Here is a 24,980-nt window from a genome sequence, read left to right on the forward strand (position 1 = left end):
ACATGCAATTCATTATTACATTCTTTAAACAAGCTATCAGATCGCACTGCTCGCTTACCATCTTCTCACTGCGTCAGTCCCATCCTTATCAATACTGTGCCATTTGTTGCACATTTTTCATTTGTTCTGCAAGTTTTCGTGTGTCCACATGTTCCATATTTTCCAGAGTAATATGTATATGTCACGGACATGAAAGAACAAAGCTCTTCAGCATCTCACCATGTGATTTAGGTCTTTCAAACTTTTTTGAGTAAATGCCTTAAGCAAGCATTAGCATGGCTAAAACCTTTCAGCTTCTGAAAAGACCCCCCGCCTTTTTAAGCGTTTTTCTGAATTTGCCTCTCACATGCCTAGAAGCTCCTCACCACCTAACCATGTCATTTAGGTCCTTCACGCTTTTTTTTTCATTAAATGGTTCTTGGGAGCATGAGCATGACTAAAACCTTTCAGCTTCTGGCGGAACCCCTCGCCTTTTTAAGCATTTTTCTTTTTTTGCTTCTTGCATGCCAGGAAACTCCTCACCATCTATGTCATTTGTGGACTCAAACCTGGCACTTCCTGTTTGGGACTGCCTGCACGATGTGTGAGCTTTGTGCCGCTTCACTCATAAGTCGCACCAGTTTAAAAAAATGCCTCTTGAAGAGGAAAAAGTTACACTAGTAAGTCATACCTTTTCTCCCTGTATAATCAACTCTTTAATTTGGGGGTTTTGTGCATTGTGGTGTACTTCTTATTATTGGCATTTACTCTTTTGTTATTATACTCAACAAAAATATAAACGCAACACTTTTGGTTTTGCTCCCATTTTGTATGAGATGAACTCAAAGATCTAAAACTTTTTCCACATACACAATATCAACGTTTCCCTCAAATATTGTTCACAAACCAGTCTAAATCTGTGATAGTGAGCACTTCTTTGCTGAGATAATCCATCCCACCTCACAGGTGTGCCATATCAAGATGCTGATTAGACACCATGATTAGTGCACAGGTGTGCCTTAGACTGCCCACAATAAAAGGCCACTCTGAAAGGTGCAGTTTTGTTTTATTAGGGGGGGGATACCAGTCAGTATCTGGTGTGACCACCATTTGCCTCATGCAGTGCAACACATCTCCTTCGCATAGAGTTGATCAGGTTGTCAATTGTGGCCTGTGGAATGTTGGTCCACTCCTCTTCAATGGCTGTGCGAAGTTGCGACGACGAACTGGAGTCAGGTCGAGACCCCGATGAGGACGACGAGCATGCAGATGAGCTTCCCTGAGACGGTTTCTGACAGTTTGTGCAGAAATTCTTTGGTTATGCAAACCGATTGTTTCAGCAGCTGTCCGAGTGGCTGGTCTCAGACAATCTTGGAGGTGAACATGCTGGATGTGGAGGTCCTGGGCTGGTGTGGTTACACGTGGTCTGCAGATGTGAGGCTGGTTGGATGTACTGCTAAATTCTCTGAAACGCCTTTGGAGACGGCTTATGGTAGAGAAATGAACATTCAATACACGAGCAACAGCTCTGGTTGACATTCCTGCTGTCAGCATGCCAATTGCACGCTCCCTCAAATCTTGCAACATCTGTGGCATTGTGCTGTGTGATAAAACTGCACCTTTCAGAGTGGCCTTTTATTGTGGGCAGTCTAAGGCACACCTGTGCACTAATCATGGTGTCTAATCAGCATCTTGATATGGCACACCTGTGAGGTGGGATGGATTATCTCAGCAAAGAAGTGCTCACTATCACAGATTTAGACTGTTTGTGAACAATATTTGAGGGAAACATTGATATTGTGTATGTGGAAAAAGTTTTAGATCTTTGAGTTCATCTCATACAAAATGGGAGCAAAACCAAAACTGTTGCGTTTATATTTTTGTTGAGTGTAGTTCATTTTGTTTCTTACTTTGATTTCTGGTAAAGTTCTCAAATTGTCATTATAATTATTAGTAGTAATAATGAATGTGATTTTTTTTATTATTATTATTATTTTATTATATAAGTCACAGAACCCAAACGAGTTAAAAAAACAAACAAAAACTAAACAAAACAACACAACTTGTACTCTGGAAAATACAGAAGATTCAACAATAAACTACAGCCAGAAAAAGTCTCCTGCTAAATGCACACCTCTGTATTTAAAGACATAAATATGCACACAGGCACATGCACTGAAGCAAACTGTGACTTATGTGAGGAGGAGGGGCATTTTAATTGTTTTGTTTCAGTACCATGGACAGCAACCGGCACATTTCACAAAGCCAGAGGTTACTGCTGTACTACATCAGTGAAGTGCCTACTAGGTTTAATTCTGTCGTCCTCTTTGACCACGTCCTCACTGTATTTTTCATCATGTCCGTGCTGACCACACCACATCCTTATTAGTTTTTACTCCACTATGCTGTGCAAGTTCTTACTTCGTGCACCCAGTTTTCTAGTGGAAACGTGCCTGAGTGTGACGGGTTCTTAGTCAGCCTGAGCCTGGTTAAAATAAAGACCCGTGTGCAGTACAGAACTGGACGCTAAATTTGTCTGTTTGCACAGCTCTCCATCCCACCCTGACCTCCAGCTGTGGCAGTTACCATGGAGATGGGAGGAGGAGCCACGTTTGGCGAGCCAGAGGGGAGAACCCACCGTCTGTTATGTCAGCAGTGAGCACTGCTACCAGAAACCTGGAGCATCATGGGAAATGGCAGAGGAGAGGGAAAATGCAAAGCAGGATCAGAGTCCTGATCAGGTTTCTGTTTGTCCTACTGAACGTGTTTGCAGCATCGTTTTAAACACAGTGACTGAAGTTTTTCTGTGCAAGTTTATTAATGATCTAAAAGGAAAAACTTTCATTGTTGCAGGACATGAAGTGTTACAACATTAGCAAGCAGCAACGTTGTGTCACAACGCGCAGACAGCCCTGCCCATCGACTGTGACTGAGTGCCAGCTGAACCTTCTGGATCACGTGGAATCGGTTCATCAGCAGATCAGCGCTCGGATGGACCTGATAGAACGAGAGCTGGACGGTAAGAGACACAGACTACCTGTAGATTTATTGCACAAATCAGTTTTTTTAAATCTTCTGCTACCGTATAAAAGAACATGAGAAACAACATCCTCAAGTTTGTGTGAACACGATAAACCCAGGAACAAAAGCTCGCAGACACTTAGTTCTTTCCCCATACATAATCAGGTGACTACTTAGTTGTTTACTGCATATATTGGCATGTTATTAAGGATGACATGGTTTGTTGCATTTTGTTTAAAAACTCTCAAGAATACATACGATAACGGTTTGCTCTGTAGCTAACTTAAACGACTTGCTGAGTCAGTGTTTTGGGGAAGACGTAAAAGGTCCTAAAATGCAGGTTTGTTCTGCATAAACCAGGATGTGTTGTCAGACCGATTATCCCGATTTGTCTGGTTCAAGGTGTCTGAGGTACAGTCACAGCAGACAACTAAAAAGTCCAATTCATCAGTTGAATTGTATTTAGATTTACTGTATATTCCAGAGTACAAGTCATGTCTGTTTCTTTTTTTTTCTTCTTTCTTTTACTAGTTCGGGAGGTCCTGCGATTGATATACTGAAAAATCACATGTTTATATTTGTCCATCTTACCAGTTTTTGGAATTTAACAACCCTTTTTGGTGCACACCACAAGCTTCTTTCTTTCACAATTTCATTTTCCAAACAGTCTCAAATAACATTAGATATTTAACTTGGTTAGTCCCACCCGGAGGGAACCCACACAAACACAGGCAAAACATGCAAACTCCACACAGAAAGGCCACAGGTGAGAATCGAACCCATGACCTTCTTGCTGTGAGGCAATAGTGCTAACCACTAAGCTGCCCCGATATATTGTTCAACACACTTATTTGTCCATCATTTATTTGTGGAATTTAAAAGTCGTTATGTTAAGAAACACCACAGGCTGTGGTGTGCACATGTGCTACATGGAGTTCCTTCTGTTGTTGACCTCGCCTCCAGGGAATTGTTGCGTATCCAAGTCTGCAATATGGTCCAGTTATGAGCTCAAACTGTTTGGACCACATGAGGAGTCTTCGTACGTTGTCCAAATTGGATGAGCGCAAATTTGAAGTTTTAGGAGAAGTGTCTGTTTACTAACGCAGTCTGTCTGTTTGTCCAGTTTTAGAATCCTGGTCGGACCACTCAGGTGAACTCGAGCCTCCTGACCCTTTGTCCCGCCTCCCACAGCTCAAACAGCGAATCAGGGGCCTGCTGCGTGACTTGTGCACTGTGCGGCAGTTGTCAGTCTGCTGCTGACAACTCCAGCCTGTTCACCTTTGACCTCTGACAGCACAGTGTCACTGTGGCTGATAGAGGTGTAGAGCACCACCATGTTGTGAGGAACCACACAGTCCAAGACCAGAGAAGAAGAACCACCAAACCTTTTTAAAGTGGAACTCAGATCTCATGCAGAGGTACTGAACCATTCCTCAAACGCCCTCTAGAGTTCACTATCTAAACACAAATTTGATTAGATTTTTAAAGCACAAGTCCACTTTAGTTAATCCCATAGTCATATTAAAACACTGTTAGCGATCACATCTCTACTCACCTCTGACAATTGCTTCTTTTGGTAGAAATTCCTTTTGGTAGAAATTTGTAAATTAATCCATCAGCATCATCCTTGGAGTTAAACATTTGCAGTACGCTCAAAATGGCAACAAAATAACACAGATGACAGTTAAAAAAAAAAAAAATAAATAACAGAAGAAATATGATCAGTTCCATATTTTTTTTTTCATGCACTAATCAGTGTTATGGTTCAGAAGTTAGAGTGCAAAAGCTACTGTTTCATGTTCTGTAGTTTGTCGGGGGAAATGCACCTTTCATGACACAGCTATCAAAGGTGAGTCACATTTCTCTCTATTACAGACAGACTAAGCCACGCCCACTGATTATGCCACCAGTATGTAATTTTCAGATCCTGTTATTTCCTGGGTCTGACCAGGAATTGACTTCGTTTTTTGATGCTTGTTTTTGGAACAAAATGTTAAGAAGAAACTCATTCTGGATTTAAAAACACATGTGGTCTAAACAGATGTTTCAGAAAACAAACGATTTTTATATATAACCCACCCCCCCCCCCCCAAAAAACACCTTGAAAATAAAATTTAAATGATGTATTTTTCATCTCCTCAAATAACAGAGCTCTATATTAAATATGCTAGAGGGCGCCACAGTGAACTCCCAGAATTGCATAATTATCGTCAACATGGCTGCTGTTATCGAAGTAACCCCCGGATAAACATTTATGAACAACATCATGTAAAGCTAATAAATTCTCCTTGAAGTAAATTAGTCTGACGACTTTGAGTTTACAAGGTTTCACCAATTTCATGATTGTAACATCAACATAAGTTCACATTATTCTATAATTATTTTTAAGTTGTCATTCTTCTGAGTTATAAACTGTGACACTCAAGAAACAAACAAACAGACCCGAAGGTAACTTTGGGGACGGCAGCAGACATTCGTGCATTAACTCCGCCCTCTAACACATTGTGGATGATGACTGACTTTCTGATGTTAACATTTTGTACGTAAAATACATAAAGTTTAGATTAGTGTCAGACGGCCAGAGTGCTGACATCACTGATGGGAGGTGGAGCCTCATTGTGTTTGAAATCTGAGTTCAAAATCGTCTGTTAGGTGACTGATGTAACTACATATTTCAGATGTAGCCTGTCATGCTAGCAGAAGATGTTTTAAGCTTTTACTGAACATATTTTCACAGGAAACAGTTCGACTTGAGCTGAATGTATTTGAAGTCACTAACAGAGTCATGTAAATACTTCACTTTGAACTTTGACTACATTTTCAAACTTTTCTGTGTTGAAAAAGACAATTTTCACTTTCAGTTTAGGACTGTTTGTATCATTTTACCAAAGTGATGATTTCCTATAATAAATAAAGGCCTGATGATAATCTAAATGTTGATTCGTGTCAGTGCATGTTTTCTATGCATCTCATTGCTGTGTCCCACAGCAGCCTGTACCAAAGGTTCTTGAAATGGAGCAATAGCGCCACCTGGTGGACATGTATCATTAATGCAGGTACAACAGAATCTTCCCACGAGCTCTAGTTTATAGATATACAACCCCTGGCAAAAATTATGGAATCACCGGCCTCGGAGGATGTTCATTCAGTTGTTTAATTTTGTAGAAAAAAAGATCACCGACATGACACAAAACTAAAGTCATTTCAAATGGCAACTTTATGGCTTTAAGAAACACTATAAGAAATCAGGAAAAAAAAAAATTGTGGCAGTCAGTAACGGTTACTTTTTTAGACCAAGCAGAGGGGAAAAAATATGAAATCACTCAATTCTGAGGAAAAAATTATGGAATCATGAAAGACAAAAGAACACTCCAACACATCACTAGTATTTTGTTGCACCACCTCTGGCTTTTATAACAGCTTGCAGTCTCTGAGGCATGGACTTAATGAGTGACAAACAGTACTCTTCATCAATCTGGCTCCAACTTTCTCTGATTGCTGTTGCCAGATCAGCTTTGCAGGTTGGAGCCTTGTCATGGACCATTTTCTTCAACTTCCACCAAAGATTTTCAATTGGATTAAGATCCGGACTATTTGAAGGCCATGACATTGACCCTATGTGTCTTTTTGCAAGGAATGTTTTCACAGTTTTTGCTCTATGGCAAGATGCATTATCATCTTGAAAATGATTTCATCATCTCCAAACATCCTTTCAATTGATGGATAAGAAAAGTGTCCAAAATATCAACGTAAACTGTGCATTTATTGATGATGTAATGACAGCCATCTCCCCAGTGCCTTTACCTGACATGCAGCCCCATATCATCAATGACTGTGGAAATTTACATGTTCTCTTCAGGCAGTCATCTTTATAAATCTCATTGGAACGGCACCAAACAAAAGTTCCAGCATCATCACCTTGCCCAATGCAGATTCAAGATTCATCACTGAATATGTCTTTCATCCAGTCATCCACAGTCCACGATTGCTTTTCCTTAGCCCATTGTAACCTTGTTTTTTCTGTTTAGGTGTTAATGATGGCTTTCGTTTAGCTTTTGTGTATGTAAATCCCATTTCCTTTAGGCGGTTTCTTACAGTTCGGTCACAGACGTTGACTCTAGTTTCCTCCCATTCGTTCCTCATTTGTTTTGTTGTGCATTTTCGATTTTTGAGACATACTGCTTTAAGTTTTCTGTCTTGACGCTTTGATTTCTTCCTTGGTCTACCAGTATGTTTGCCTTTAACAACCTTCCCATGTTGTTTGTATTTGGTCAAGAGTTTAGACACAGCTGACTGTGAACAATCAACATCTTTTGCAACATTGTGTGATGATTTACCCTCTTTTAAGAGTTTGATAATCCTCTCCTTTGTTTCAACTGACATTTCTCGTGTTGGAGCCATGATTCATGTCAGTCCACTTGGTGCAACAGCTCTCCAAGGTGTGATCACTCCTTTTTAGATGCAGACTAACGAGCAGATCTGATTTGATGCAGGTGTTAGTTTTGGGGATGAAAATTTACAGGGTGATTACATCATTTTTTCCTCAGAATTGAGTGAGTCCATATTTTTTTCCCTCTGCTTGGTCTAAAAAAGTAACCGTTACTGACTGCCACAATTATTTTTCCTGATTTCTTATAAAGCCAGGAAGTTGCCATTTGAAATGACTTTAGTTTTGTGTCATGTCTGTGATCTGCTTTTTTTTTCTACAAAATTAAACAACTGAATGAACATCCTCCAAGGCCGGTGATTCCATAATTATTGCCAGGGGTTGTAATTAGAGTGTGCCTAGAGCTTGTACATCTGCCAACACTTCACACATATCTCAGTGAGGATTAGAGATAAATGTTAGCAGGATGAGGCAAAAACTACAAACCAGTTTTTTTTGGTTTTTTTTACTCTGTAAAAGGCTGGGGCGTGGCCTGAGAAAGAACACATTTTACCACCAGTTAAAGGCCTGTATATAAATGAACAATTTCAATAAGTTTTTCTGGAATAAAACCACATCAGTCATGGCTGAAATTAATCTCCCGCCCAGAATACATTGGACGTTTTGTGTTTATCTGAGATTTATTGAGCTCTGATTCAGAGGCATTTCTCAAGGACTCAAACCTGCAACTTTGTGGTTATGGAACGACAGTCATACCTGTGAAGAAGCAGGATGTGCGGTGGGTGGACTCATGGCAGGGCATGTGGGTTTGTTAGCGAGCTCTGGAGTGCCTTGAAACAGCTTCCCAGAATGCACTTCTCTTCTTGGCGCAGTAATGTGACCACGCCCAGCTGTGCTCTGACTGTGTCGTCACACCGCTGGAGGAGGCAGGAGATCTAAACACAGACAGATTAAAAGAAACTGGTGGTTTGAGAAGACGAGTGCGGTGCTGTTGGCGTGTGCGCACCGTGTCCAGCGCTCGCTCAGAGTCTTGCAAGAGGCGCTGGCACAAAGTCACCGCCGTCAGGATGCTCCAACGCTCGCGCTCGCCACACACCGCTTGACCGAGCAGTACTGCCTTCCACTGAGGACTGAGGACACACGGACACACCCACAATTTACTTCTGTCAACACATTCTGCTAGCGGTGAAGGCAGGGGCGGACCGATTATTAGTGGGGGGCCGTTTCAGTCGGTGACACCAGATATTCTGTCAGATATGACAAAAAGGGGCAGAGCCAGAAAATTAAAATCTGATTTTGAGATGAGAAGTCATGCGAGACAGACAGAATGCTGGAATGTCTTCTATAAAAAACAGTTGTGTAGCATTAAAGGGGAGGAGCCAGAACTTTTTTTAACACTACAAATTAGGTTGACATAATTTGGGAAAAAGCATGGACTTTGTGGGGGGCAGCATTTTATCATGCGGTGATCTGCATACAGGGGGGGCCAGAACATTTTATAAGTCCACCACCACCCTCGTATCTGAAGACAGGCTGCATTTTTTTGTTTTTAAATAAAATGTGGAGAAAATCAAGGACTGGGGGAGACAGAATTTTATTTTGAGGTGATCTGCATAAAGGGGAGGGGCCAAAAGATTTCTAAACACCCCCCCCCCCCCCCCCAAAAAAAAAAAAAAAAAAGATAGGGTGCATTTTTTTTCGTGGCAATCTTCATAAAGCGGAGGAACCAGAATACACAATGTTGTAAGGTAACTTTTCAAACTGCAAAATTTGGGTGTTGTACAAAAACTCATTCACAAAACTTAATGGAAATAGTGTGCGTGGTCTGGAATAAATTCCAATATGCTGAGGTGGAGGATCAAAAAACTGGGCAGAGCCACAAAAGTTAAAGGATGTTAAAAATGAACAAAAACAGTTTTTTAACAATGCCAGTCATATTAAAATGTTGGTAATTGATTCTCTGAACTTCTCAACTTTAACAGTGTTTTGTTTCTTTTGTTTTGGAGGTTCAGCTTATGATGGAGCGGTTCTGACTTTTGGTTCATCCCCAGCTCCTGCAAAGGCCCGTTTGAAGCTTCGGGTTTAGTTTCTGGATGAGCGTCAGTGACACAGCTTAGATGTAATCGTGTTGGTCGACGTGTGTTTTCTTACTACTGCGTTTGCGTCAGTGATAAAACTCTGAGAGCCGTCATCAGCCTCCAGCCGGGTCCATCAGCCGACACGCTGAGATCACTGTGAGACAGACAGGAAACACAGTCCGTGGAGAGTTCAAACACATGGACACCACCCACAGGAGTTCCTGCTCCATTAGAACAACCACCAGATCCAGGTTAACTGTTCAATCCGATGACTTCATATGGTCAGTAAGAAATCTATGAACAGGTGCAACTTTTCTATTTTGTGACTCAACGTATCAAATCTTTTTTGGCCCCTTTGGATTCTAGAGCTCAATGGTAAAGAATTGTTCTTCAATATTCTGGAATCTATGCCCAGAATCAGCTGGTCTTGCTACAGACATCATGTGATTTAAGTCTGGACATGCCCTCTCACTAGCAGGAACATTTAGTTCACATTTGATCATCACCTTCAGGTTCACGACCCACTCAAACTCTGAAGATACCGCAAGTGTCCAATGGGGACGTGAAGCCTGACTGAAGGTCTTACCGCAGGAAGTCATTCTCTCTGAGGAACTTCAGCTTCTGCTCCAAACTTCTGTCGCCTCTTAAAACGTCACAGAGGAGATCTGAGTCCAAAAACGTGTGGATGATGGTCAGAGTAGAAGCTTCAACATCTCTTTTCAAATGTGATCAGGATCCTCTCGTTTCAGCTCTGAGTAGTTCACCTGTGTCCACGTAGACCATGCTGTGGGGATTGCTGGGGGCGATAAAGCCATATTCTAGCAACAGGCGGTGGTTGTCATGGGAACCGTAGTTAATGAAGGCCTGCTGGTGGCGGCGTATCCCGGAAACGGTCCTGATTTCATAGCACCTTGTTGTGTCACAGAACCCGGCTGATACCTGTAACCCAAAAAGAAAACAAATTCTGTCTTTGTTTCTGTCTAGAAGATTCCTCAAAAGCAGCTGAACTTCTTGTTGGTCATCAAGACGTTTTGCTGCTTATCAAAGTGTCATCTTCAGGTTTGAACTGACTTCAGTGACAGGAGAAACATCCTGAAGACCAACAAAAAGTCCATGTACTTTAGAGGAAATTTCTTCATTTATGTAAAGCAGCCACAATTAAAGTTCCCAGTCCAAATCCACATCCCCAGTCCAGTTCTTTGGCCCGGTCCAGAATCCCTGTTCCCAGTCCAGATCTATGGCCCAGTCCAGAATCCCTGGTACCAGTCCAAATCTATGGCCCGGCCCAAAATCCCTGTTCCCAGTCCAAATCTATGGCCCAGTCTCAAACCATGTCCTGAGACGTGTCACCTGCATGTCAGGTCGGTGGTTCAGAAGGTCCAAGAAAGGAGCCAATGCACAAACGTCTGGTCCAGACAGAAAATGGCTGGAGGGGCGGGGCATGAAGACAGAGCGCGTGTTGACGCTGCACCACGCCCACCTGAAAAAGAGGAGGAGCCACATGACTTTAGTCCCATCGTGTCTGAAAGGTTTTTAATCCAGTGATACATGTCTCACATATTATGATCCTGTAAAATGTATGAGTTGGTCTGATTGATTAAACTCTGCATTACAGCGACTATAAAGGCGATCTGCGCACTGATCACTTTTAATGAATTTAACACTTAATGAGTTTAATTAAAAGTAATGATGATGGTGCTTCTTTCAAATTAATCTGATTACTTTTGTAATTAATCAGTTATTCAATACTTTATCAGATAATGTCAGAAAAATGATGATTAATGAAAAAAAAGCAATGTTTTAGAGCCCAAAATAATGTGTACGTATATTCATCTGACTAAAAACAACAACAAAAAAACATTTCAATATAGCTTTGTGTGTGTGTGTGTGTGTGTGTGTGTGTGTGTGTGTGTGTGTGTGTAGGAAATGGATGATGGTTTTCTGTGTTTGTACCTCAGAGCTTCAAAGGTCAACACATCATTCACAGGCTCACTCAGGATTGGCTGCAGAGATCTGCATAAGCCAATCAGAATACAGCGAAGATAATAAAAAAAAGCTCCACTATAACTTATTTACCACAGTTCATTTACATGACAGAACAGATTTAACACCTTGACAGAGTTCATTTACAAGACGACAGAACAGGTTTAACACTGAACAGATTTAACACTGAGACAGATTTCATTTATACGATAGAACAGATTTAACACTGACAGTTTTTATATGATATAGATTAGATTTAACACTTTGACAGAGTTCATTTACAGTAGTGTTCAGAATAATAGTAGTACTATGTGACTAAAAAGATTAATCCAGGTTTTGAGTATATTTCTTATTGTTACATGGGAAACAAGGTACCAGTAGATTCAGTAGATTCTCACAAATCCAACAAGACCAAGCATTCATGATATGTACACTCTTAAGGCTATGAAATTGGGCTATTAGTAAAAAAAGTAGAAAAGGGGTTGTTCACAATAATAGTAGCATCTGCTGTTGACGCTACAAACTCAAAACTATTATGTTCAAACTGCTTTTTTTAGCAATCCTGTGAATCACTAAACTAGTATTTAGTTGTATAACCACAGTTTTTCATGATTTCTTCACATCTGCGAGGCATTAATTTTGTTGGTTTGGAAACAAGATTTTGCCCATTTACTAGTGTGCTTGGGGTCATTGTCTTGTTGAAACACCCATTTCAAGGGCATGTCCTCTTCAGCATAAGGCAACATGACCTCTTCAAGTATTTTGACATATCCAAACTGATCCATGATACCTGGTATGTGATATATAGGCCCAACACCATAGTAGGAGAAACATGCCCATATCATGATGCTTGCACCACCATGCTTCACTGTCTTCATTGTGAACTGTGGCTTGAATTCAGAGTTTGGGGGTTGTCTCACAAACTGTCTGCAGCCCTTGGACCCAAAAAGAACAATTTTACTCTCATTAGTCCACAAAATATTCCTCCATTTCTCTTTAGGCCAGTTGATGTGTTCTTTGGCACATTGTAACCTCTTCTGCACATGTCTTTTATTTAACAGAGGGACTTTGCGGGGGATTCTTGCAAATAAATTAGCTTCACACAGGCGTCTTCTAACTGTCACAGCACTTACAGGTAACTCCAGACTGTCTTTGATCATCCTGGAGCTGATCAATGGGTGAGCTTTTGCCATTCTGGTTATTCTTCTATCCATTTTGATGGTTGTTTTCCATTTTCTTCCACGCGTCTGTTTTTTTTTGTCCAGTTTAAAACATTGGAGATCATTGTAGATGAACAGCCTATAATTTTTTGCACCTGTGTATAGGTTTTCGTTTTCCCCTCTCCAATCAACTTTTTATTCAAACTACGCTGTTCTTTTGAACAATGTCTTGAACGTCCCATTTTCCTCAGGCTTTCAAAGAGAAAAGCATGTTCAACAGGTGCTGGCTTCATCCTTAAATAGGGGACACCTGATTCACACCTGTTTGTTCCACAAAAGTGACAAACTCACTGACTGAATGCCACACTACTATTATTGTGAACACCCCCTTTTCTACTTTTTTTACTAATAGCCCAATTTCATAGCCTTAAGAGTGTGCATATCATGAATGCTTGGTCTTGTTGGATTTGTGAGAATCTACTGAATCTACTGGTACCTTGTTTCCCATGTAACAATAAGAAATATACTCAAAACCTGGATTAATCTTTGTACTCACATAGCACCACTATTATTCTGAACACTACTGTATGACGATATGGCAAATTAACACTGTGACAGAATTCATTTATATGACGATAGAGCAGATTAACACTGACAGAGTTCATATAGGTAGGGCAAGTTAACACTGTGACAGAATTCATTTCTATGACAATAGGGCAGATGTGATCGGCGCTGATCCATTTTGGACAAATGAAGATTTACATACCTGAAGAAATCCTGATTGGATGAGTGAATTTCTCGCACCGCCTCCCTCTGCTGTAAGGCCCGCCTCTGCACCGTGAGCGGTAAAACACTTATGACATCATCAGTGAAATAGGCGGGGCAGCTGTACTTGCTGGGCAGTATGTTGATGTAGGGGAACCAATCAGAAGCCTCTCCTCGGTGCTGCTCGCACACCAGGAAGACACAGAGCACCAACAGAGGAGAGAGGCGGGGCTTCCAGCTGCAGAGGACAGAAAACAAGAGGTCAGTAACCTTGACCTTTGACCCCAAAGTCAACAGGCTTCTTGGAGTCAAAAGTGGCGGAGCCAAGAAATTTAAGAATGGATTATAAACAAGACATGACTAAAGTTAGTGTATTGCGTCCAAACGGGAGCAGACGTTTGTTTTTGAAGCTGTGCGTCTTCACCTCTTGATGTAACTTCCCAGGTAGCTGTCCAGAACCGTGGAGGTCATGAGGAGGCAGGACTCGGGAAGAGAAACCAGCAGCTGCCCGGGCTGAGACACAGGAAGACTCACATGTCATGCCAAAACACCACAAGCAAGTTGCCCACACACTCAAAAAGTCCCATACGCAGGAGGACATCAGACAATTAACACATGTGACAAAACCCAATGATTATCTGTTTGTTCTGCACAACGTGAAACAAACAAATACTCGACATCTGCTTTAAAGCACATAAAAAAAAAGAAGCGTGGATTAACGGCACTCGAGCATGCATACCTCCGCCACGGCCACACGGCCGTAAACATTTTCTGGCTCCTGGATCCAAAATCTGATCCAGATCAAATTCAGAATGCAACCCCTCATTTGCTGGGACATCATCCATCTGCTCACCAAATTTCAGCAATATGCTCTCACAACGTTTTGAGTTATGTGATGATATGTACCAAACATTTTTCTGGATCTTATTTCAAGAATATGTTCCAGAGCACCTCCAAATTTAAACCACTAATGATCTGGAACATGATTGTTCAGCACAACAAAGTTCACTGAAATCTGTCTATTTCTTATTGAGTCATTCTGCGAACAAACTAACTGTAGTTTACCTTTATTGCCTTCAGAGCCTGGAGTCCTCTGCCCGTGTCTGCAGGCAAAGAGAGAGGGGAAAAAATGACAGCACAATTCTTATTTTTTCTGTGCACTATGTAGTTTCTTCAATCACAGCCACAGAAGTGTAGGACTATATAGTCAGTCTGCTAAACTCGGTTCAACGTACCGGTGAAGAGACTCGGCTGCAGCGGCGGCGAGGTGAAGCCGCGCCGATGCAGAAACGTCATCAGTGTGACAAATGGCGGCTGGTGACACAGAGAGACTGCAGTCGCACAAACAGCACTAAGTAAACATCCAGGTGTCAGAACACTAAAAGTAAACATTCTAAACGGGGTTGGACCTGGACGGACGCCATCTTTATGTTTCTGCCTCCTCATTCTCGCAGCTCGTCCGGCACCACCACAGTGACCTCCCATGACCCGCAACGTCTGTCTTCCCAAAGCTTCAAACGGCACTCAGTGGAGCGCACAGGTGCCGACCCTGAGATCAGCCCAAATGTACCTGCACAGTGCACCGTGACCAGTCCTCACACAGCCAATAGAAAGCAGGCGTCCACTCTGGCATAAAACACAAAATCGAACACTCACTGAGAATACACGCTGATGTTTATAATGAAATATCAGGATTCATTTAGAAGTGTTACAGACGAGGAGGCAGGACAAAAACCAAACAATGTGGCTGTGTCTCAATTTGGAGGCTGCATCCTGCAAAGAATGACTCCTAGGATTTTCTGGGCTGCAAAGGACAGACCTGTTGTATCCTTCATTTTCAAGGGAAAAACTGTTGAATTCGTCAGCCGAATTCTAAAGAGCAATCAAAATGAGACAGCCTCAGAAGGATGCAGCCTTAGAATAGAGACAGTTATAGAATCGCCCTCTAACTGTCACATTTTATTTCAACATAATAACCGTGTGGTTAAGAAGTTGTAAAATTTTGGACATGCCTGTCATACTTTTCAAGTTTCTTCAATCATTGAATCTCTGCTGACACTCCAAAATGATGCATGCACAATGAAAGCAGGGGGGCCGTTTGGTCTGCAACACTGGTCGCGAGCCTGGATAAATGAGGAGGGCTGTGTCAGGAAGGACATTGGGTGTAAAATGTGCCAAAAAATATAAACATGCAGAGTAGAAATCTATTAATCTATCATTCATCACGGCGTTGCTTTGCGCCATGCGGCTCCGTCCCGACGCACAAATTCCTCCACACATCTGTCTCAATGTGCCGAAAAAGTGCTGATGTCCACGTCTTCTGCGATTTCTCTGGTAGTCAGACGACGTCCTGGATCAACACAGCATTCAGTTTGGAAATGAACGGCACATTCCACTGTTACAGGAGTTTTTGTCATGGAAAGAGGAGCGAAGGAATTCGCACGTCGGGACGGAGCCGCATGGCGCAAAGCAACGCCGTGATGAAGCCTCACAGGACATGTCCTGGCATGTCCAGCTCATCCACAATTTCTCGGATAGTTACACGACTGAAAAGCCACCGAAAGCCGTCCGTGAGACCAACATGGAGGTGCTTTTGTCCCGTGCCATTCGCGGCTCTGTGGCGCATTCCTCCGCTCCTCTTTCCATGACAAAAACTCCTGTAACAGTGGAATGTGCCGAAAAAGTGCTGATGTCCACGTCTTCTGCCATTTCTGTGGTAGTCAGACGACGTCCCGGATCAACAAAGCCTTCACTTTGGAAGTGATCTGGTCGTTTCAGCCTGGCGCTTGGGGCACGGCGCGCTCTCAGCCGCTGTGAGCGGTCTTTAAACCAGCTGTAACACTCCTTAATCTGCGTGATCCCCATAAAATCGTCCCTGAAAGCCATCTGAATTTTCCGAATGGTTTCCACCTGGCTGTCTCTCACAGTTTCTGGAAAAATTTGATGCAGCAAAGCTCCAAATCGTTTAGACATTTTACTGGCAATAAAAATCCGACGAGGGAGGTGGACCACTGCTCACTCAAAGCCTGCTCACAGGCGAATGACGCAACCGACAGGCGTGAAAAAACTCACGTATGCTCACAAAGGTTCAAGCTTGGCTGATGCAATCACACGTGATTCAAATCCATATGGTTTTTGCAAAAAATAAAAAGGTCGGATACTTTTTTAACAGACCTTGTACAGACAACAAACCAAAACTTTTTTTGCTCCCAAAATGAGATGTCGTGTTTTATGAATTACATTCTGATATGCAGCGCAGTCGGCTGAGCTGAGCTCAGAGTCTGTGGAGTTACATTTATGCCATTAATATCTGAAAGTAAATACTTTTGACAAAAACTACAGATTTTCGACAAATTGAAATCTTCAAATGTGAATCCTGCAAACATCTATCCTTCAAATTACTGTCTGGTAGCTTGTTGTCTCAGCAACATTCCCTGAAAATTTTGTGATTGGACACTCAAAGCGCTTCACATAATAATGCCTCACATTCACACTGATGTCAGGGTGCTGCCATGCAAGGTGGTGTCCACTACACACCGGGAGCAACTAGGGGATTAAGGACCTTGCCCAAGGGCCCTTAGTGATTTTTCCAGTCAGGCTGGGATTTGAACTGGTCTCAAGCCCAACGCTTATCCACTATAACCTCCCCTTCAAATGCATTCTTCCTTTTGCCGCATTAACGAAAATTCGCTTAAGAGTTGCGATACTAGCTGGATGGAAACACAGCTGACAGAGTACCAGTTCCCGCTCTAATAATGCTACATGTAAGTACTGTTTGTTATGATGACATATTACAAATGGTAAAATAACCAAAATTATTGTTCAGTCTTATTTGTGAAAGGTAATACCACGCAATCTGGTTTCTATACTGCGCCAGTTATTGCAACTGTAGGCAGCACAAAACACAGGCGTATTTGCTCACTCTTCATTGACTTTGGTGCGAGCCTATTGTGAAGAGACCCATCCAATATGGCGGCGACACTGGATTACGCTGCAGCAAGTCGTGAGGCGTCTACGTATAGAATGTCTATGGTCACGGCAGTGGGTGGCCAAGAAGGCAATTTTTGAGTTTTGTAAGCATTTTCAAACCTTTCTAAAACTTGGTCGACATTTTAAAGCGCCTTATATTACCTGTTTGTAGCCGCTAAAAGACAGTTGTAAATACACGTACCTTAATTTATTTTTTTGTTTAATCTCGCTGCTGTTCGACGGGTGTCGCACTGTTTCCGAGTATGCGCGCTTTCTGCGCACTTCCTGCGCAGTAAAGCTGCGCAGTGTCTTCTATTTTTCCTGCTGGTTTTCCTCTTTTCTTCTTTCTGTTGCAGCTCTACAGGACGTCGCAGCTTCACTTTAAAGTAAGAATTATACACTTTTTAACGATCTGAAGGGAGTTTTTCCTTACCACTGTTGCTCTGGGGGTTAGTAAGGTTAGACCTTACCTGTGTGAAGCGCCTTGAGGCAACTATGTTGTGATTTGGCGCTATATAAATTAAAATAAATTGCAACGGAAAACTGCACGTTATAAACTCTGCAAATGTTTGTTTGTGCGACGTTATATAAAAATGCTGACTCACTGTCCTGCAGCACGGCTGACAGTTTTTCAAACCCAATCTTCAACTATGCAGTGCATAAAAAATAGAAAGTGAGAATAACAGTTAAAGTTTGCAATATGGGTTAAAGGTCATTCTACACTTCTGTGACTTTGCTACTTGAATATATATGTATCTATACACACACACACACACACACACACACTTATTATATTAATATTATTATACATATTATTTTGTGCAATTAAAATAAATTAATATGCCTTCATGTGGTAATGCATGAAATAGTTTTCTGAGATAAATTGACTCTTTTGGTAGAATAAGTATAAGCAACATTTCCAAAATAAACAAATTACATAAATAAATAAAATCACATTACTTCACATTCCTATTCCCATTGCAACACCAAATTATATTTTTTTCCAACTATACGCCACCAAAGATTACACTGAAATCATCCTTTTTTAACCATAGACTGATTTTTTTTTAACATGCTTGCATTTTTAATGTTAACATTTTTTAAAATAGTCTCAGCATCTTCTTTTTCCAGATTTTAAGATTCAGTTTTTCAAAATAAAGTGATTCACTTGTGAGAGCACTGAAGAAAAATATAAACCCAACACTTTTATTTTTGCATTTTTCATGAGCCGAACTCAAAGATCTAAACCATTTTCTACAGATACTTTGTCATTGTAGCAAAGTACATTGAAAGGTAAGGTGCAAGCCTTTCAGTACAAATGTAAACCACACGCAGACTTGAAAGGTCTGGAGAAGAAAAAAATAAACATAAAATTTAACCGAATGAAAGAGGTGTGTCCAGAGCACACAAAAACCTATTTTTCTCAAAAATTGTTGACATATCTGTCTAAATCTGTTAGTGAGCACTTCTCCTTTGCCGAGATAATCCATCCCACCTCACAGGTGTGGCAGATCAAGATGCTAGCCTAAAGGTGCACACCTGTGCAATAATCATGCTGTCTAATCAGCATCTTGATATGCCACACCTGTGATGTGGGATGGATTATCTTGCGTTCACTAACACAGACTTAGACAGATTTCTGAACAATATTTCAGAGAAATAGGTTTTTTGTGTATATAGAAAACATTTCAGATCTTTTGAGTTCAGCTCATGAGAAATGGGAGCAAAAATAAAAGTGTTACATTTATATTTTTGTTCAGTATGTATGTGTGTATATACATATATATATATATATATATATATATATATAGGCTATACATCTTCCAGTAAAAACCACCTCTCTGAGATTTAGTGGGATTTGCACCTCAATAGGGGGGGTTGATTGACGGCTACGGAAAGCAACAGAAAGTTAAAAACTAAGCTCTGACACAAACTTTTCACTTTAAAATGTCTGTTATTATAGTAAATTTTTGTTTTGTTATCTCAGATTAATAACCATGAAATGAGAATTCTTCTTTCTACCTGTGTGGAACGGTCAGTATGAGTCAACAGTAAATCTGACATGAACTGTATCTGTGTTGGTAAAGGCTATACGCCCAACCGTTGGGCAAATAAATATAATGTCCTACCTTATTCGCCCAACTGTCAGGCAGATAAGTCATACATTGAACTTTACATGCACAACCGTTGGGCAGATAAATATAATGTCTTATCTTATTTGCCCAACTGTGATTGTGTATTTGACATGTTTTGTGCATCTAAAGTACGTTTTTTAAGGCTCTATTGCGGCGTGTTTGACACATTTAATGGCGCTGTCTTTAATTACTGTGAAAACACCGCAATGGATGAAAACAGACAAACTTCATAAGCATTTTGAACGGAAGCCTGTTAACGACGACGAAACAGTTTTTGAACAAAATGCTGCTTGTTGGGTGTAAGATGGTGTTAGTTTGACACTGTTCCCTGGGTGTGATGAGCCAAACACAACCGCTTTAGATCACAGCTCCTCCGCGGGCTGCGAACCCTCCCACAGCCGGTGAGAAAATATCCACCTTTTTTCCCTCCCGCGTTGAAACCGGAAGTGAGCTTACAAGCACGCTCATTGGTCGGTTGTGGTTGGGCGTATATACTCGCGTATTTACTTTATTGAACCAATGGTAGGGTGAATAGCCACTCTCATCAGTGTTCATGTGTTAATCTTTAAATTTTTATCTCTCCCTCTGCAGACATGTCCTCCAGGGTTGCCGTGGTAACAGGCAGTAATAAAGGCATTGGCTTTGCCATTGTCCGCGCGCTGTGTAAGCAGTTTGATGGGGACGTTTTTCTCACTGCCAGAAATGTGTAGGTATTAACATGCCAACGCACCAGAATAACCACATGCTAAAGTATCTGAGCAGCGACAGCTAACACCAATTGTACTCTCAAGACAACGCACTTGGCCAGGGTTCATGGATTGACGTGCTGAGCATAATTAATTCAATGTCTTACCAATCCAGCAGTAAGTGGTTAGTTTGTATGTAACTTGTTCAAAAAGTATCTGATCATTGGTCACCAAGCTTCCACCCACACCTCTTTTTAAACAGAATAGGTGGTTAATTAATGTTTTGGTTAACACTAGTTAAAGAATGTTATTAACACGGCTGTTAAACAAATGAATGTTTTACTCACGTTCCAGTGATCTGGGTCAGAAGGCCGTGGAGTCTCTGAACTCAGAGGGACTGAAGCCCAAGTTTCATCAGCTGGACATCAACGATCCCGACAGCATCGATAAAGCTTTCACGTTCTTCAAAGACAGTTACGGAGGAGTGGACGTCCTCATCAATAACGCTGGCATAGCTTACAAAGGTAGACGCCACCTTCAAGGTCACTTTACATTTACTCTGATGGACTACCCAGCAGTGGGGAATAAGTTTCATTACACTAGACGTCTTTCAGAAAGCGCTGTAACTAGGTTTAAGGATATGATTCCTTCTTTATGTTCTCTAATGCCATATACCAACACAGTGCCAGAGTAGCTACCTAAACTCTGTAAGGGAGATAGAGTATCTCGTCAATAGTTTTACACATCCTCATTGAAGACAACTTTGGATGCTGTAGCTCCTCTGAAAAAGAGAGCTTTAAATCAGAAGTGTCTGACTCTGTGGTATAACTCACAAACTCGTAGCTTAAAGCAGATAACCCGTAAGTTGGAGAGGAAATGGCGTCTCACTAATTTAGAAGATCTTCACTTAGCCTGGAAAAAGAGTCTGTTGCTCTATAAAAAAAGCCCTCCGTAAAGCTAGGACATCTTTCTACTCATCACTAATTGAAGAAAATAAGAACAACCCCAGGTTTCTTTTCAGCACTGTAGCCAGGCTGACAAAGAGTCAGAGCTCTATTGAGCTGAGTATTCCATTAACTTTAACTAGTAATGACTTCATGACTTTCTTTGCTAACAAAATTTTAACTATTAGAGAAAAAATTACTCATAACCATCCCAAAGACGTATCGTTATCTTTGACTGCTTTCAGTGATGCCGGTATTTGGTTAGACTCTTTCTCTCCGATTGTTCTGTCTGAGTTATTTTCATTAGTTACTTCATCCAAACCATCAACATGTTTATTGGACCCCATTCCTACCAGGCTGCTCAAGGAAGCCCTACCATTATTTAATGCTTCGATCTTAAATATGATCAATCTATCTTTGTTAGTTGGCTATGTACCACAGGCTTTTAAGGTGGCAGTAATTAAACCATTACTTAAAAAGCCATCACTTGACCCAGCTAGCTATCTTAGCTAATTATAGGCCAATCTCCAACCTTCCTTTTCTCTCAAAAATTCTTGAAAGGGTAGTTGTAAAACAGCTAACTGATCATCTGCAGAGGAATGGTCTATTTGAAGAGTTTCAGTCAGGTTTTAGATTCATCATAGTACAGAAAACAGCATTAGTGAAGGTTACAAATGATCTTCTTATGGCCTCGGACATGTGGACTCATCTCTGTGCTTGTTCTGTTAGACCTCAGTGCTGCTTTTGATACTGTTGACCATAAAATTTTATTACAGAGATTAGAGCATGCCATAGGTATTAAAGGGCACTGCGCTGCGGTGGTTTGAATCATATTTGTCTAATAGATTACAATTTGTTCATGTAATGGGGAATCTTCTTCACAGACTAAAGTTAATTATGGAGTTCCACAAGGTTCTGTGCTAGGACCAATTTATATCACTTATACATTTTCCCTTAGGCAGTATTATTAGACGGTATTGCTTAAATTTTCATTGTTACGCAGATGATACCCAACTTTATCTATCCATGAAGCCAGAGGGGACACACCAATTAGCTAAACTGCAGGATTGTCTTACAGACATAAAGACATGGATGACCTCTAATTTCCTGCTTTTAAACTCAGATAAAACTGAAGTTATTGTACTTGGCCCCACAAATCTTAGAAACATGGTGTCTAACCAGATCCTTACTCTGGATGGCATTACCCTGACCTCTGGTAATACTGTGAGAAATCTTGGAGTCATTTTTGATCAGGATATGTCATTCAAAGCGCATATTAAACAAATATGTAGGACTGCTTTTTTGCATTTACGCAATATCTCTAAAATCAGAAAGGTCTTGTCTCAGAGTGATGCTGAAAAACTAATTCATGCATTATTTCCTCTAGGCTGGACTATTGTAATTCATTATTATCAGGTTGTCCTAAAAGTTCCCTAAAAAGCCTTCAGTTAATTCAAAATGCTGCAGCTAGAGTACTGACGGGGACTAGAAGGAGAGAGCATATCTCACCCATATTGGCCTCTCTTCATTGGCTTCCTGTTAATTGTAGAATAGAATTTAATATTCTTCTTCTTACTTATAAGGTTTTGAATAATCAGGTCCCCATCTTATCTTAGGGACCTCGTAGTACCATATCACCCCAATAGAGCGCTTCGCTCTCAGACTGCAGGCTTACTTGTAGTTCCTAGGGTTTGTAAGAGTAGAATGGGAGGCAGAGCCTTCAGCTTTCAGGCTCCTCTCCTGTGGAACCAGCTCCCAATTCAGATCAGGGAGACAGACACCCTCTCTACTTTTAAGATTAGGCTTAAAACTTTCCTTTTTGCTAAAGCTTATAGTTAGGGCTGGATCAGGTGACCCTGAACCATCCCTTAGTTATGCTGCTATAGACGTAGACTGCTGGGGGGTTCCCATGATGCACTGTTTCTTTCTCTTTTTGCTCTGTATGCACCACTCTGCATTTAATCATTAGTGATTGATCTCTGCTCCCCTCCACAGCATGTATTTTTCCTGGTTCTCTTCCTCAGCCCCAACCAGTCCCAGCAGAAGACTGCCCCTCCCTGAGCCTGGTTCTGCTGGAGGTTTCTTCCTGTTAAAAGGGAGTTTTTCCTTCCCACTGTAGCCAAGTGCTTGCTCACAGGGGGTCGTTTTGACCGTTGGGGTTTTACATAATTATTGTATGGCCTTGCCTTACAATATAAAGCGCCTTGGGGCAACTGTTTGTTGTGATTTGGCGCTATATAAAAAAATTGATTGATTGATTGACTTTATCACCAAGTTATTTTAAATTCATCCAATAAACTGTTGATTGTTGTTGACAGAAACATCTTCAAATTACAGGAACAGTTGAGAAATAATAATTAAAAATATCAGTTTATCTTAAATTTATTCACTTCAACCTGTTTAACACTGGTTTGGAATGATGGATTTAAAAATGCAGTTCCTCAAATGGTTAGGATCTGATTTGAAACCCATTTAAAGATGCTTTAACTGGTTTAAACTAATCTGTCATGTGTGCAGAAGTGTTTAAAGACAACACATTGTCTTTGATGTATTCTGTCGTTTGTGGAGAATAAACCAACATTTTCTCAGCATCCGAGCCAGCTAGAAGCAATTCCCAAAATGGTTTGGCCTGGTTTAAAGCCAGTTTCTTGTTGCTTAGAAACCAGGCTGTCCTCTGTGCAGAAGTGTTTGAAAGCTGTTGACACCACATTATCTCTAATATATTCTCTAGTTTGTTGAGATTGAACCAACATTTTCTTTGGATTTGATAGTTCGCTAAAACCTGTCACCAAAGTTGTTTGGATCTAGATTTAATCCAATTTAAAGAGGCACAAAACATCTGTAACCTGTCTGACATTTATGTAGAAGAACCAGATTGTATTTAAATTGTTCAGATTAAACTAGCATGTTAGATCTGTCTAAAAGATGTCCTATCTGACTTAAAACAGCTGATCAGGATGTTGATTTATTCCTTGTCTTGTAGTTTATTTATTCAGCCTTTGTTTGTCCAGACTTTGTTCTGGTTTGGTCACTTTGTTACTGATTTGTTATTTGAACTAAAGGTTTCAGCAGCAGTCAGACTGATTTTGTCTTTAAATTCACTTTAACTCTCCTCCTGCTCAGTTTTCTTTTTCTGCTTCACGTCCATCATTTTATTTCCATTTGTCTAATTTCTTAAATAAATAAAATAAAGTCTGGCAGACGTTGTGACGTGTCGTCAGCTGGTGTCTCTGTCTCTCTCTTTAGTTGCAGACACGGCGCCGTTTGCCGAACAAGCGGAGGTCACTCTGAAGACGAACTTTTTTGCCACCAGAGACATGTTGACCAAGTTCATGCCGATCATCAAACCTGGAGGTATGACCACAGAATTGGTCCAGGAACCACTGGGACTGAGTCCCTGATCACACTGATGCTGCTGAGTGCAGTGACGATGGAAGTTTAGAAGAATCGTCTTCTAATTGTCGTCCAGTTTGTTGCTTGTTTGTTTTTATGTTTTCATCCTTGTCAGTTGTATTGTTTTCTGTGATCTTCTCTCCTGGATTCCAGTTTTGGTGAATGATGAGCAGCTGTACGTGTTCTTTTTGTGTTGTAGGTCGTGTGGTAAACGTCTCCAGCATGGCAGGTTCCAGAGCACTGAACGGCTGTAGCTCCGCCCTCAAAGAGCGTTTCCACAGCGAGGACATAACGGAGGAGGAGCTTGTGGGACTGATGCAGCGATTTGTCGATCAGACAAAGCGGAACCAACACAAGGAGGACGGTTGGCCTGAAACGGCTTACGGAGTGTCCAAAACTGGACTCACGGTACGATTGATCAGTCAAACCATCCACCGCCTGTTCCATTAAATCAGCTAAATCTGATCCTAAAAGTCTGTT

General features: G+C 41.1%; 3 protein-coding genes across 5 annotated transcripts in view; 2 read left to right on the plus strand and 1 right to left on the minus strand.

The window, feature by feature from the left end:
* LOC117523996 (PHD finger protein 20-like) overlaps positions 1-5,934 on the plus strand; it is a 24,225-nt gene extending 18,291 nt beyond the window's left edge. For both annotated transcript variants that reach the window (XM_034185699.1, XM_034185698.1), the window contains 3 exons: positions 2,528-2,720; positions 2,833-2,998; positions 4,124-5,934. In XM_034185699.1, the coding sequence (XP_034041590.1) occupies positions 2,528-2,720; positions 2,833-2,998; positions 4,124-4,260 (496 nt within the window). In that variant the 3' untranslated portion in view covers positions 4,261-5,934. The remainder of the gene's footprint in view (positions 1-2,527; positions 2,721-2,832; positions 2,999-4,123) is intronic.
* Positions 1-17,656, minus strand: part of setd4 (SET domain containing 4) — a 19,647-nt gene extending 1,991 nt beyond the window's left edge. The window contains exons 1-14 of one of the 2 annotated variants that reach the window (XM_034185702.1): positions 17,545-17,600; positions 15,395-15,496; positions 14,783-14,999; positions 14,609-14,704; positions 14,439-14,476; positions 13,798-13,886; positions 13,375-13,611; positions 11,419-11,478; positions 10,816-10,945; positions 10,230-10,404; positions 10,052-10,130; positions 9,539-9,619; positions 8,394-8,517; positions 8,144-8,322 (exon numbers count right to left, since the gene is read on the minus strand). In XM_034185702.1, the coding sequence (XP_034041593.1) occupies positions 8,176-8,322; positions 8,394-8,517; positions 9,539-9,619; positions 10,052-10,130; positions 10,230-10,404; positions 10,816-10,945; positions 11,419-11,478; positions 13,375-13,611; positions 13,798-13,886; positions 14,439-14,476; positions 14,609-14,704; positions 14,783-14,858 (1,332 nt within the window). In that variant the 5' untranslated portion in view covers positions 14,859-14,999; positions 15,395-15,496; positions 17,545-17,600 and the 3' untranslated portion in view covers positions 8,144-8,175. Of the gene's footprint in view, positions 1-8,143; positions 8,323-8,393; positions 8,518-9,538; positions 9,620-10,051; positions 10,131-10,229; positions 10,405-10,815; positions 10,946-11,418; positions 11,479-13,374; positions 13,612-13,797; positions 13,887-14,438; positions 14,477-14,608; positions 14,705-14,782; positions 15,000-15,394; positions 15,497-17,544 lie in introns of both variants that reach the window. The other variant, XM_034185703.1, reaches the window with a different exon arrangement.
* The window catches only part of LOC117523999 (carbonyl reductase [NADPH] 1-like), an 11,599-nt gene continuing 4,214 nt past the window's right edge, over positions 17,596-24,980 (plus strand). Inside the window, exons 1-5 of the mRNA XM_034185706.1 lie at positions 17,596-17,728; positions 20,069-20,183; positions 20,518-20,687; positions 24,354-24,461; positions 24,700-24,908. Coding sequence (XP_034041597.1) covers positions 20,071-20,183; positions 20,518-20,687; positions 24,354-24,461; positions 24,700-24,908 — 600 coding nt within the window. The 5' untranslated portion in view covers positions 17,596-17,728; positions 20,069-20,070. The remainder of the gene's footprint in view (positions 17,729-20,068; positions 20,184-20,517; positions 20,688-24,353; positions 24,462-24,699; positions 24,909-24,980) is intronic.

The sequence above is a fragment of the Thalassophryne amazonica genome, chromosome 13, assembly GCF_902500255.1.
Source record: "Thalassophryne amazonica chromosome 13, fThaAma1.1, whole genome shotgun sequence".
NCBI classification, from domain to species: Eukaryota; Metazoa; Chordata; class Actinopteri; order Batrachoidiformes; family Batrachoididae; genus Thalassophryne; species Thalassophryne amazonica.